The sequence below is a fragment of the Lethenteron reissneri genome, chromosome 14 (assembly GCF_015708825.2).
Source record: "Lethenteron reissneri isolate LAM-NWPU_2019-01 chromosome 14, ASM1570882v1, whole genome shotgun sequence".
NCBI lineage: Eukaryota > Metazoa > Chordata > Hyperoartia > Petromyzontiformes > Petromyzontidae > Lethenteron > Lethenteron reissneri.
In genome coordinates this window covers 4,738,495-4,752,192 of record NC_083792.1, presented here as the reverse complement: position 1 = coordinate 4,752,192, position 13,698 = coordinate 4,738,495, and the positions used below count along the sequence as shown (strand labels likewise).

The following is a 13,698-nucleotide window of genomic DNA, read 5'->3' as shown; positions in this document are numbered from 1 at the left end:
TTGTTTGACGTAAGAATCGCTTTGCTTGTTAAATTATAACACGAAACAATTACAATCTGAACAAACTAAAAAAACGAATCGCCGCTGGATGAACAGGAATCGAACTGTGGCCGTCAGCTTCGTAGCCAAGTGTGCTCACGACAAAGGCAAAGGCCCCCCATATAGCCTTTGACAGACTACTGGGGCAAGTGCTGTCACTACTCCGGGGAGCCGCCTTTTGTCTCCACAGTTCTGATGCGCACACACGCCGCACCAGGCACTGCACTCATTTAAGGCTCAGTCAACCTAGGGACCAGCTCAAATATCCGTCACTGACGTTAGCCGTGAGCAAGGCGCCGAAGAGCGGTCGGCAGACTCGGTGCGCTTCACCGCTGCGCCACCGCTCCCCGCACTTCACACGACTTGGCACGCACATGATTTGCAGTGACTTGGGGGGAAGAAATATTCAAGGCTCTTCAAAAGGCTATTTTTTTTGTTGTAAATTGAGCATTATCTTACAACCCTGGGCACTCCCGTGCCAGGGGCGTGAAGAGAAATAACTGAGAGACGCGTTTCCCTTGAGGGGGAGGGGTGGAGGGCTGCAATCTTTCTTAGCTCGCGTCAAAGGAGGCTTGGGTTGCACGTCCAGCTGCTTGATCACAAGTCGGGTGTCGCGTTACAGCCGAACAATGCTCCTTACCCGACATTGCCCCCATCCCCGTGCGCAAGTGGCGGTGGCGAGATGTTAACTACCTCGCCTGGTATACAGGACGGCCTGAGTTCGATCCCCGACCCTGACGACGCCTGTTGTATATTTGGAGTTTGATTTGATATCGTATTCGCGTGGATTTTTTTTCCGTGTCTTCCTTTTGTTTCTTTCTCCCTCCACGTTTAGAGACACGCTTTAGAGTATTTTTGCCTGCACTTGTTTACACTGTGAAGCCCGATGAGGATTTAAAAAAAAAATCTGAAAACCGGTTTTTAAATTGGCGTATGAATAGATGCATAATACTGTAGTAGCTGTTGAGTAACAGACGAATCCTTCAATAATCCAAAAAAGCATTGCAAAATAATTTCATTGACATTAAAAGTCAAGCTATTACATGTGTGCTATTGATGAACGAGTTTTTTTTCTGTTACTTATTCTCACGCACCACACAGCAGAAGCAGCAGCATCACCGATTAATTTACACAATTTAAGTTCAGCGTGGCGGGGTCAAGAGGCGCTACAGCGTTTGGCGCGAATCAGCGAACCTGAGTTTTATTCCTGGCCAAGGTTAACATCAGTTGCTGAGTGAAATCTGAACTGGTCCTCCCGTGCCCCCCTTAACTAACCCGAGAACACATCTAAAGGCCATTCCGCATAGCCGTCGTTCAGTTGCCTTCTTGGTGTCACCAGCTACTGCCCTCCTCCACTAAAGACAAATACCCCTCCCCCGGTGTAGCCTTAACAGACTGTAGGGGCAAGTGCTGTTAGCGAGTACCCATGAAGGCCGGCACGGCACACGAGGGCCGGCCGCCTTTGCCTCCCCAGTGTCGATTTTTTTACACACCGCACCAGGTACTCATTTGAGGCTGAGTCGACCTAGGGGAGGCCCAGGACCGTTTCATATTTTTCACACCGGTATCGACCGTGAGCGCGAATCGAACTCGAATCGCGGGGTTCATAGTGCAGCACGCACGCCGCTACACTACCGCTCCGCGCCACCGCACCCAAGGGCATTGTGGGCGCGGGTTTTATTGTTGCGGAGGGATCGAGTCTCCTTGAAATGTAATCCGCCCCTTCCAGAAATATCATTGTGTGAGGATCATCCATCCATACCCAGACTATTGAGAACACGTATCCTGCCTCGGCACACTGAATAGACGGCTCAGAAGACAGGTGGAGGAGTCACACTGCACTCTACTCCGCCACAGGTGATACGCAACTCAACCAGATGCCAAGGCAACACCTGAGAAGTGATTCCGCTCGAATGAGCCTTGCGCGGTGCTCATCTTCACCGGTGAAACTTAGCCAGCGGTGGGTATTCCACATTGCAATGGTTGCGGGCAAGTACATCCACAGAACTATGGCTTACGACTTGACCCAAATTCATAATTACCCTCGTGGAGTGAGGTTAATGTCGAAAGGCAGCCGTGCGTGACCAAGATACACACACAAACACACGTGCACGCTGATCACAAAACGGGCTCCACATAATTGCTGCTCCAGTGACTGTGGGGCATTGGTGGTTCCGGCGCGTCACGGACTCGCGCTTTGCGAGTCCGTGACGCCTGCGTTAGATGTCTTTGTTCATACTGGTAGGAACCTCCTGGTTACACCAGCCCACAGGGGATTATTGTGTCCGTCCGTCCGTTCGTCGTGCAGGGAGGGGCTGGGTGGGGAGGGAGGGGCTGGGTGGGGAGGGGAGGGTGGGGAGGGTGGGGCTGGGTGGGGGGTGGGAGGGGTGGGGAGGGGCTGGGTGGGGAGGGGCTGGGTGTGGAGGTTTGGGGCTGGGTGGAGGGTGGGAGGGGTGGGGCTGGGTGGGGAGGGTGGGGAGGGGCTGGGTGGGGAGGGTGGGGCTGGGTGCGGAGGGGCTGGTCACCCTGTGGTGCCCTTATAAAACTCAACGTTTAACCTACTCACGCCGCAGTCGGGCATATTTACGGAATACACCACGCCGCCGTTGACCCTGGCCATTGACCGAGCAACCCAACGTTCCTACCAGCTCCCTCCGCAGGAATGTGTTTTTTGCGCGGCTAACATCGGTGGCGAGTTACTTCTGACATGATCCTGCTCCCACCCCACCCCCCGCCGCCCCTTCGCTAATCCACATTGACCAGTGGTTGTGAAGGACGGTCAAACTACCAACCCCCCCGTCCATAGCTGACATTGGTGGATTGACAAACAGTTGTAAATCATGATGATCGTCGTCATGATCACGACGACGATCATCGTCATCATCGTCGTCGTCGTCATCATGATGATGACTTCTTTCACACCGTACGTTTGGCCACGTACGGTGCCCAAGACATTCAACAAACATGCAGATACGCTCGCTGCGTCCGCTTGAACTAAACTCCCCGGATTTAACAATGATGTATATATATTCTTTTTTTTTTTGTTCTAATAATCCCAACGTTAGATTTGAAGCGTCCTCGTTCGGGTTTATTTTTTTTGGGGGGGGTACCTTGCGCTGGAAACACATTCCCTTCACACACGCGACGACGACGCCGAGTGTTTTGATTTCTACTCAATGTTTTATTTTATGACCGGCAAAGAATTCCGTTTGATCTGAGGAAAGCCGATTAAACGCGCGCGCGCACACACACACAAAGAAATAGTATCCGCAAAAACCTTGATGAAGGTTGCGACAGGCCTGCCATTGTTCCCGCGCGCACACTTTGAGGACTCTGAATGGAAATGTGCTTCTGTGGGAAGGCTGTCAGATAGAGCCTCTGCCCTCGATACGAACGTCTCCAGAGGATAATTTTACAGCCTCTGCCACTTCCATCACCTCCCCCCTCCACCCCCCTCCAGCCCGCCCCAAAAGTCTCCATCTCTCCCACATTACTTGGTGTTGCCACCTGTCCCGAATTTTGACCTGGAGGTTCCGGAAAATTGGCTTCCGTGCGTTCGGGCGGTGGGAACCGAAGCGATTCGTGCCGAGATGTGCCGGTGGCGTTGTGTTGAACTCTGCTATGGTATCAATCTTGATTTGTTATGGTGATGCTGCTGCACTGTGGCGTTCGCTGACAGACGCAGGCTGGCTGAGAACTACGTCTGGATTTGGCCTACAGTGGAAAAGGTGGCAACCCTCCACTGGAGCACCTCTTCCTGAGTCCTGAGCCGTCTATGTGAAGAGGAGGAGGAGGGGGATAGAGGCAGCAGGTGGGAGAAGATTTCGTGTGGAGGCCTAGAGAGCAAAACAAGAAACCTGTACACTGGAGCGAACTTATTACGCGGCAGTTCACGGTCGTGCCGCGTGGCTCGCTGGACTGTTTTTTTCGGTAAAGTCACGTAGGTAAAACAATTCAAATAAAATAAATGAAAACAAATAAATTAAATCACGACGTTTCGGAGGCAACGCAAGCCTCCCTCATCATGTGTAAAAAGGCACAGCAAAATAACTGTTTTCATTTATTTTATTTTATTGTTTTTTTCCCTACGTGGCTTTACCGAAAAAACCCAAAGAGTATGAATCCTTGCAGTCACGAAAGCTTCAAATCTAGAATCGCTGGACTGTGTTCACGGTTGCTTTTTTCCAACGCGTGTTTGTATCGGAACGACGCACCGAGTGTTTCGCTCCGCGCTACCCGGGTCGATCCTTCATTCGGCTCCTGAACCAGAAGAATAAGAAGGAGCTTCTTCAGTGCGCAGCACGCGGTGCGAAACATCGGACGCGCTACGTCGCGACGGAACAACACGCACGGCGACAACCGGGAAGGGGTGGGGGGGGAAACATCGGAGAACTGTTTCGAAGATCCGTGCGCCCTTCATCGAAATTTGACGGAAGGAAAAAAAAAGTAGATTCCGGGGCAGCGAAGGTTGCGGTGAGTTTTCGATTGAAGAACAAACCAAGCAGATAAATGGTTATACTGAGATGAAAGCAATTTAGGATTTTTTTTCTTTTGTTACAAGAACACCAACAACAAAAACATTCCTTTCCTTTTTTTTGGGGGGGGGGGGGGGGGGACGGCTAGGCAGCCCCGTGCGGTGGCAGGGGACTGAAGCTATCTGACAGACGATCCCCTCTCGTCTTTCGGAATCAAACGCTCGCGGGAGAATTTTTTTTTTCTTTCTTTCAAAGCGCCTGTTTTTGCGATCACAAGCGGGCCACGGAGACAGTGCGAGCGTGCTGTAACCCGACTACAAAGCGGAGACTTCAGGATTATTACAGGATTGCAGCCTCTGGATGGGGGGAAAAAAAAAAGACTTTTATTTTATTAACTGTACTTTTCTTCAACGTCGTCGTGAAGATTAAAGTGTTGAATTGATGACAGCCAATACCGTGGCCACTTTAAATCGGAACGTCGTTTGATATTTTTAAACGCTACTTATTGTAGAGTTGCTTGAAATATATATTTTGTGTTTGTGGTGTTAGCTCGAAGCTTAGATTGCGTCCTTTTTTTTAAAGGACTTTGCCAAACCACCAAAAACAAAGTAGCTGTGCTGCATCACATTACGTCAATAAAACGTACGATAAATGATTCCCTATATTGTTGGTCTATGCTGACTATATTCCACTGATGATTCCTAACAAGGATGAAACCGTGTGATGCGGTTGTCTCGTCCTTCCACCGCTGCCGCCAAAATCAATACCGCCACACTTTTGAGTCTCATGCGTTGGTGGTCTAAACAAGGCTGTGTGGGCTATACCGCTGCACTGTGGCGATGTCATACGACACGCAAGGCATGAAGGGAGGACGCAGCTTCTGGTCATAATCTCATAATTTACACTTTAGCAGCCGTAGACAAAGCCGTACGCTTGGGTACTGTTTCTGTATAAACGCACTTGTGTGTTTTAGAATTAAACGTTAACAACAACAACAACAATGATCACTAAACTTATTGTTCATAGCTTCTTGGTCAATCCACTGCTGGACAAAGGCCTTCCCCAGGCTGTGGGCCTTTCTTGACTATACTTCACCATCCTTGCCAGTGGAGGGGCGGGGTGTGGGGGGGGGTGCTTGGTGAGGGGTGGGGTGGCCTAGGACAGATTCGGATATCGCCACGAGCGGTTAGCATCGGCCTGGAGTTGAACTCAGGTGCCCGGGGGTTCACAGCGCACTGTTATAACCTCTACGCCACCGCTGCACACGTCACGCTTTACATACAAACACAATGCACTCGCATGTTCTATGCAGTATGGATATTTTCAGTGCCCTTGGAATGGTTTGCTATACTACAGCACTATAAAAAGTGTCACTACTATTAATGCCACTGCATTGTGTGTTGCATGTGTAGGTCTGAACATTTGTCATCGTGCGCTCTTACGAATCCAGTCCATCACGGGCGCGCTGCGCTCATCACGCAGAGCCGCTGTTTTAGGCCGACCACGAAACTGGCTCCGACTCCAGGATGTAGTTGGTATTCATGTGTACACATACATATATATACATATATACACAACGTATACCGGAGATACGAATGCATCCGGGGCTGTTGGCTCCCTGACCCCGGTTCAAGTCCAGGCTCCAGACCTTTGTTTTCTCTGCCGATGACTGCCTCGTTCTCTTTCTCTACGCATATTGATGTATATACGACATGGATACGGCCGCAGCACCTCGAGATGCGGTCACATTTACACGCTGTATGAATCCACCTCTCGACCGCGTTGCGCAATGATCGCAACCGAAACGCTCATCGCGGTTTCTCAGCCCACTTTAGAACGCGCTCACCAACCAAGACTCCCCCCACCTCTCCCGTTGCGTCGCCGATACAGGGCAGCTCGGGGGGATTCTCCGCAATAAACACATTCCTGCGGAGGGAGCTGGAAGAAACGTTGGGTTGCTCGGTCAATGGCCTGCAGGGTCAACGGCGGCGTGGTGTATTCCGCAAATATGCCCGACTGTGAGGGCGGGCACACTTCGGCGTGAGTAAGTTAAACGTTGAGTTTTATAAGGGCACCACGGGGTGACCAGCCCCTCCCCACCCAGCCCCACCCCTCCCACCCCCTACCCAGCCCCACCCTCCCCACCCAGCCCCTCCCCACCCTCCCCTCCCCACCCCCTCCCCACCCTCCCCTCCCCACCAAGCCCCTCCCTCCCCACCCAGCCTCTCCCTTCACGACGGACGGACGGACACAATAATCCCCTGTGGTCTGGTGTAACCAGGAGGTTCCTACCAGTATAAAGGGGTCACCTGCGTGGCACTTGCCGTCAACGCGTGCACAGGTGTGTGGGCTTAGCTGACGACGCAACGACACGTGACCAGATAGCTATTATGGACGTGCAGGTGTGTGCGGTCGTAAGCGTGTGCGTGTGTGTCAAGCATGCGTGTGTGTCAAGCACAGTTGTGCACCCTTGCACCTGTGTAACCCAAGGGAGTGGTTAGAATAGCGGTAAGCGCGCTGCGCTACAAACCCGGCCAACGCCAGTGAAGATTATCTGAACCGGTCCTGAGCCTCCCCTAGGTCTACTCAGCCTCAAATGAGTACCTGGAGCGGTGTGTCAACATCGCCACTAGGGAGACAAAGGCGGCCGATTGTGGTGCTGGCCACGCACCCCCTCGTGTGCCGTGCCGGCCTTCATATGTGCTCGCTAACAGCACTTGCCCCAAACAGTCTGTTAGTGCTGTACGGGGGGGGGGATCTTTGTCTTTGTGTCAAGCACACTGTGTGCACCCTTGCACCCGTGTAATCCTGCACACGCAGTGCTAAAAGCTGAAAATACCCACCCTGGTGCTACCGTGTAAGGATCCGTTCCAGTTGATGTTCACGGCTCTTCTTTTACTTTGCGATGTTGTGACATTGTGTTGCTGTGTAAGCTCGACGAGTTTGCGCGCGAGACTCGCTGGGTGGTTGGAGGCGTTGTGGTTACCGCTGCATTCCCAGACGCCCCGGAAAAGTTTTCCCAGCCGGTGTATCAACGTTGTGTTGAACTTGTAAGTAGCCAACAGTGCTAATTGGATGTGCAGGGGAAGGACAAAGACCTAAACACAAAAAGTAGTTCTCAACCGACACAGCCAACTAGTAAGGGTTGTCACGTAAACAGAACGTGGCCAATTCGTCACTAGTACAGCACACCGGTGCGTTGGAGAGCCAAGCCACAACATTTACAATGTAAAAGGAAGAGAGTTGCAAGACAGGAAGAGAGTTGCAATGTAAATGCAGATGAGCGCATTCGGAATCAGAAGAGTATTTCCCACTGACTAAAGCCCATTGAGATAAGGAGGTCTTTTTTTCAAGGGACGACTTGACCGGCAGACAGACAACATCGAAGCATTCCACATTCAATCTCAATGGATCTCACGTGGTTACATGAAGCGCATCAACAGCTGTAACGTGATTAAAAGTGACGTCTGTTCCTCTTATACGTGTTGTCTCTGTGCACAAGCATCACTTAAAAGTGTTCGATCACACAACAACCGCCATTCACCACTAAGTGGCGGTGACGTCACCACGGCGCTTGTGCCAGGCCATGTGCACGTCAATCACACACACACACATGCGCGTGCCACTGTTCACGTCAGAGCCGTCTCGTTTGTGTCGGAAATGAATCATCGCTCTCTTAAGTTTGACCCTTTCAAAAAAACCCGCAACACATTGGTCAAGAAGCAAACCGTTCGTGTAAATGCGCCACCTCGCCTGCTGGAAGCGTCGTGCAAGCGTGTGTCTGCCTGGCGGGAGCACATCTCTGAGTGTGTGCCGTACGTACGCACATGCGTGTGCGTGTGTGTGTGTTGAACTGCTTTCGCAAAGTACGTCGCAAAGTGCCGGAACCACCACACAAACGCGCGCGCTCTCTCTCTGTGTGTTTCATCATCCCGTAGAGTCCCTAGGCCAGAGCAGAAACCGGTGCCACCCATGGTGGCAAAACAATGGCATCGCCGATTCGTATCTACGGCCCACACGAGTGTGAATTGCTTTAAAGTACAATAGGTATGATCCATGTGTCTGTACACTGCCGTTAATTTGATCGAACCCATGTCGTTCAAACATTGGTCACAGCATCCTGCAGGGCGGCTCGTGGTGGGGTAAAGTGTGGGTACTCCCCACCGCTTCCAAGTAATTTGTCCAGCATGGAAGAATAGGCAAAATACCTCCCTTAGCACACGTGGCATGAGCAAGCAATTGCAGCGCTGCGCCGTTAAAATGTTAAGGCCACGTTGCTGATTGTGATTCATTGTAAGACATCATTGGGTATTCATGGCCTGATTTTGTTGATTTATTTTCCCTGACCTCCGTGCCGCTGTGGCCCTCACCTGAAAGTCATTGGCCTTGTTGTAGTGGAGGTTGAGCGCGCGGAAGAGCTCCGAGTCGCGGGTGACCGTCAGCTCCTCGGGGTTGGACACGCCGTCGGCCAGCGACTGCCGAGCGAACTTCTCCATCTGGATGTAGTAGAACTCGCGGAAGTTGCTGAACCACTTGATCAGCTGCGACGTGATGCACCGGTTGAACTGCGGGCCACGCGGAAAAACGCGCACCAAGCAATCGATCGTCAGGATTTTATGCCATGCAAGTATTGTTCGTGGATACCTACCAGTGGAAACTGATCGTCAGGATGATACCATCCAAATAGATTTTTTTTAAAAGAACGAGGCATCGATCCCTGCTCAAAATGTGCATGGAGGTGGTGCTCACCATCTGCTCACAGGCCTGAAAAGCCAGTGGTGGAAATTCCACATCCCTGTGGCAATGGTGAGTCTTTCCCGCAGGACAACCCCCTGTTGACTTCCGCATAAAAAGCGCTACCAATTTTATTGACCCCGCAGAAGATGATGGGCTGAGTCAACCCCCGAAGCAGGATTTGAACTCGCAACCTTTAGATTATCTGCGCCGCTCGATCTGCCGCTGAACCGCCTTGGCCGGACTCGTCTAGATTTATCCGAGAAACCAAGTCACAGCAGTCAAGCCGAGCTCGGGCACTCTGCAGCACTTGGCATGATGAAGACTGCTGTCGTAGTTGGGGCAGACCACCCAGTTCCTACCTCGTTGTCTTTCACAGAATGTAACTTGGAGCAGTCAGATTGATTGATTCAGCACTCATCGATTCACTCTGGTCACTGGCTCACCCAGCGGTCAGTCACCTCCTTGTCACCTCTTCTAGCTCGACTAACACGGTGACTGGTTCCCGTAAACTTTGCTCATTGTTTCCTCCGCCCGTGTTGAGAACGCGATCGAGCGGACTGACTGCCTTTTAATCCACATTGCATTTATTTTTTGCTCTTTAGTTTGTTATCCTCCCCCCCCCGCACCGCCGATTAGCACGGTTGGCTATGTACGGTGCGAAAGAAGTTCAACACACATGCGTATTGAGCTACCACACTGCAGGTCACAACACTTCGATATCTGCCACTCATCTTGCACTTAGACTGTGGAATTCCCTCCCATTATCTGTTTATTCAAGTTCGTATAACCTTGCTCGATTCAAGAAATATATCGAACTCTTGCCTATTATACCCTGGTTATTCGGCATTTGGGGCCATTGTGCCAATGTTAGGCAAATATTATCTCAAAAGATGTAACTGTTACTTTATATAGCTGGAACATCATGGCATCACGATCAGTCATTTATTTAACCCTGTAAGTACTTATTAATTAAGATACTTAACTCTTTTGCCAACAAGACCTTGGAACCATGGTTGTGTTAAAAAAAACTAACATTGTTAATTTAGATTTTAATTCAGTTAAGTAACTTTCAAATGTGTTATGCATGTGTGCACAGTTTTTTTACTATACATTTTTGGAAAAGTCTCGAACACAGACGTGTATCTCCAGCATGAAAGGAAAATCTTACCTCGAGGATTTCACGAAAAGTTGGGGTGCATTGGCACTCGAAAATATTTGCATTAGAATTTGTTTTACGTAAAAAATCTTCAAGGTACTAATTGGTACATGTTTGATAATTGGTTCTTTACCCTTCTATCTGGCAACAAAACTGACACCTTTTTGCAAGGAGTCATGTTTGCATAGACCGCAATACCTGCAGTCATAATACAAAGAAAAGAACATAACTCTGATAATGTGCACTGTCCTTGAAGTTGATTGGTCCACACCCGAGACAGCTTTCCTTCGAGCCTAGTCTCATATGGGTTGGACCAGATGACGCCAAAAGGCGCACAACTCAAGAACAATGCACCATCAGAGTATGAGAGCTCGGGGCAAGCATCTACACTATGGGGACCTCATTTGCCAGTAAAAATATGATAATTGGTTCTTTACCCTTCTATCTGGCAACAAAACTGACACCTTTTTGCAAGGAGTCATGTTTGCATAGACCGCAATACCTGCAGTCATAATACAAACAAAAGAACATAACTCTGATAATGTGCACTGTCCTTGAAGTTGATTGGTCCACACCCGAGACAGCTTTCCTTCGAGCCTAGTCTCATATGGGTTGGACCAGATGACGCCAAAAGGCGCACAACTCAAGGACAATGCACCATCAGAGTATGAGAGCTCGGGGCAAGCATCTACACTATGGGGACCTCATTTGCCAGTAAAAATATGATAATTGGTTCTTTACCCTTCTATCTGGCAACAAAACTGACACCTTTTTGCAAGGAGTCATGTTTGCATAGACCGCAATACCTGCAGTCATAATACAAACAAAAGAACATAACTCTGATAATGTGCACTGTCCTTGAAGTTTATTGGTCCACACCCGAGACAGCTTTCCTTCGAGCCTAGTCTCATATGGGTTGGACCAGATGACGCCAAAAGGCGCACAACTCAAGGACAATGCACCATCAGAGTATGAGAGCTCGGGGCAAGCATCTACACTATGGGGACCTCATTTGCCAGTAAAAATATGATAATTGGTTCTTTACCCTTCTATCTGGCAACAAAACTGACACCTTTTTGCAAGGAGTCATGTTTGCATAGACCGCAATACCTGCAGTCATAATACAAACAAAAGAACATAACTCTGATAATGTGCACTGTCCTTGAAGTTGATTGGTCCACACCCGAGACAGCTTTCCTTCGAGCCTAGTGTCATATGGGTTGGACCAGATGACGCCAAAAGGCGCACAACTCAAGGACAATGCACCATCAGAGTATGAGAGCTCGGGGCAAGCATCTACACTATGGGGACCTCATTTGCCAGTAAAAATATGATAATTGGTTCTTTACCCTTCTATCTGGCAACAAAACTGACACCTTTTTGCAAGGAGTCATGTTTGCATAGACCGCAATACCTGCAGTCATAATACAAACAAAAGAACATAACTCTGATAAAAGGTGTCAGTTTTGTTGCCAGATAGAACCAATTATCATATTTTTACTGGCAAATGAGGTCCCCATAGTGTAGATGCTTGCCCCGAGCTCTCATACTCTGATGGTGCATTGTCCTTGAGTTGTGCGCCTTTTGGCGTCATCTGGTCCAACCCATATGAGACTAGGCTCGAAGGAAAGCTGTCTCGGGTGTGGACCAATCAACTTCAAGGACAGTGCACATTATCAGAGTTATGTTCTTTTGTTTGTATTATGACTGCAGGTATTGCGGTCTATGCAAACATGACTCCTTGCAAAAAGGTGTCAGTTTTGTTGCCAGATAGAAGGGTAAAGAACCAATTATCATATTTTTACTGGCAAATGAGGTCCCCATAGTGTAGATGCTTGCCCCGAGCTCTCATACTCTGATGGTGCATTGTCCTTGAGTTGTGCGCCTTTTGGCGTCATCTGGTCCAACCCATATGAGACTAGGCTCGAAGGAAAGCTGTCTCGGGTGTGGACCAATCAACTTCAAGGACAGTGCACATTATCAGAGTTATGTTCTTTTGTTTGTATTATGACTGCAGGTATTGCGGTCTATGCAAACATGACTCCTTGCAAAAAGGTGTCAGTTTTGTTGCCAGATAGAAGGGTAAAGAACCAATTATCATATTTTTACTGGCAAATGAGGTCCCCATAGTGTAGATGCTTGCCCCGAGCTCTCATACTCTGATGGTGCATTGTCCTTGAGTTGTGCGCCTTTTGGCGTCATCTGGTCCAACCCATATGAGACTAGGCTCGAAGGAAAGCTGTCTCGGGTGTGGACCAATCAACTTCAAGGACAGTGCACATTATCAGAGTTATGTTCTTTTGTTTGTATTATGACTGCAGGTATTGCGGTCTATGCAAACATGACTCCTTGCAAAAAGGTGTCAGTTTTGTTGCCAGATAGAAGGGTAAAGAACCAATTATCATATTTTTACTGGCAAATGAGGTCCCCATAGTGTAGATGCATTGCCCCGAGCTCTCATACTCTGATGGTGCATTGTCCTTGAGTTGTGCGCCTTTTGGCGTCATCTGGTCCAACCCATATGAGACTAGGCTCGAAGGAAAGCTGTCTCGGGTGTGGACCAATCAACTTCAAGGACAGTGCACATTATCAGAGTTATGTTCTTTTGTTTGTATTATGACTGCAGGTATTGCGGTCTATGCAAACATGACTCCTTGCAAAAAGGTGTCAGTTTTGTTGCCAGATAGAAGGGTAAAGAACCAATTATCATGGTACATGTTTGTTTCCAGGAATTATAACGTTTTGTGACATGCATGCGTAATTAACGTTTGGACAGCTTTAGTGTGCAATAATTTGCTCGAGCAAAGAATGTTGATGGGAGGGGGTTGTTGAATGTCCTTCGTACGTCGATAAAAAAAAAACATGTCGGCGTGAGGTCCGTTGAAGAAAACGGTGCCCTCTGACTGGGCTTTTAGCAGCCTTTTTTTGTATTATTCGGAGTCTTAAATCAGGAAACTAGCCACGGGAGAATTATCAGTACCGCTCATACCACGACACATTCTTGAGAAAAACATATGTCGACAAATGTAGCTGTAAAAAAGAAAGACATTTATCGGACTTTTTTTTTTCTTTTACAAAGAGGCGTATAACTTACGACTTTAGACATGACATACTTTGGTAATGTTTATGAAATGCGCAGTAAATGAACAGTTATTTATTGTAAGTCACAATCATTATCCTCAGCCATGACCAATCCACTGCTAGATTAAAGCCAGCTCCCCCCACCCTCTCAAAGCCATTACCATCTCTGAAGACTAAAACAAAGAAGTATAAAAAATAGGTTTTACCCTT

At 48.8% G+C, this 13,698-nt stretch overlaps 1 protein-coding gene across 1 annotated transcript in view; it reads right to left on the bottom strand.

Moving 5' to 3' along the window:
• Nucleotides 1-13,698, bottom strand: part of LOC133342273 (homeobox protein prospero-like) — a 122,917-nt gene that overhangs the window by 25,046 nt on the left and 84,173 nt on the right. Inside the window, exon 4 of the mRNA XM_061551331.1 lies at nt 8,885-9,079. Coding sequence (XP_061407315.1) covers nt 8,885-9,079 — 195 coding nt within the window. The remainder of the gene's footprint in view (nt 1-8,884; nt 9,080-13,698) is intronic.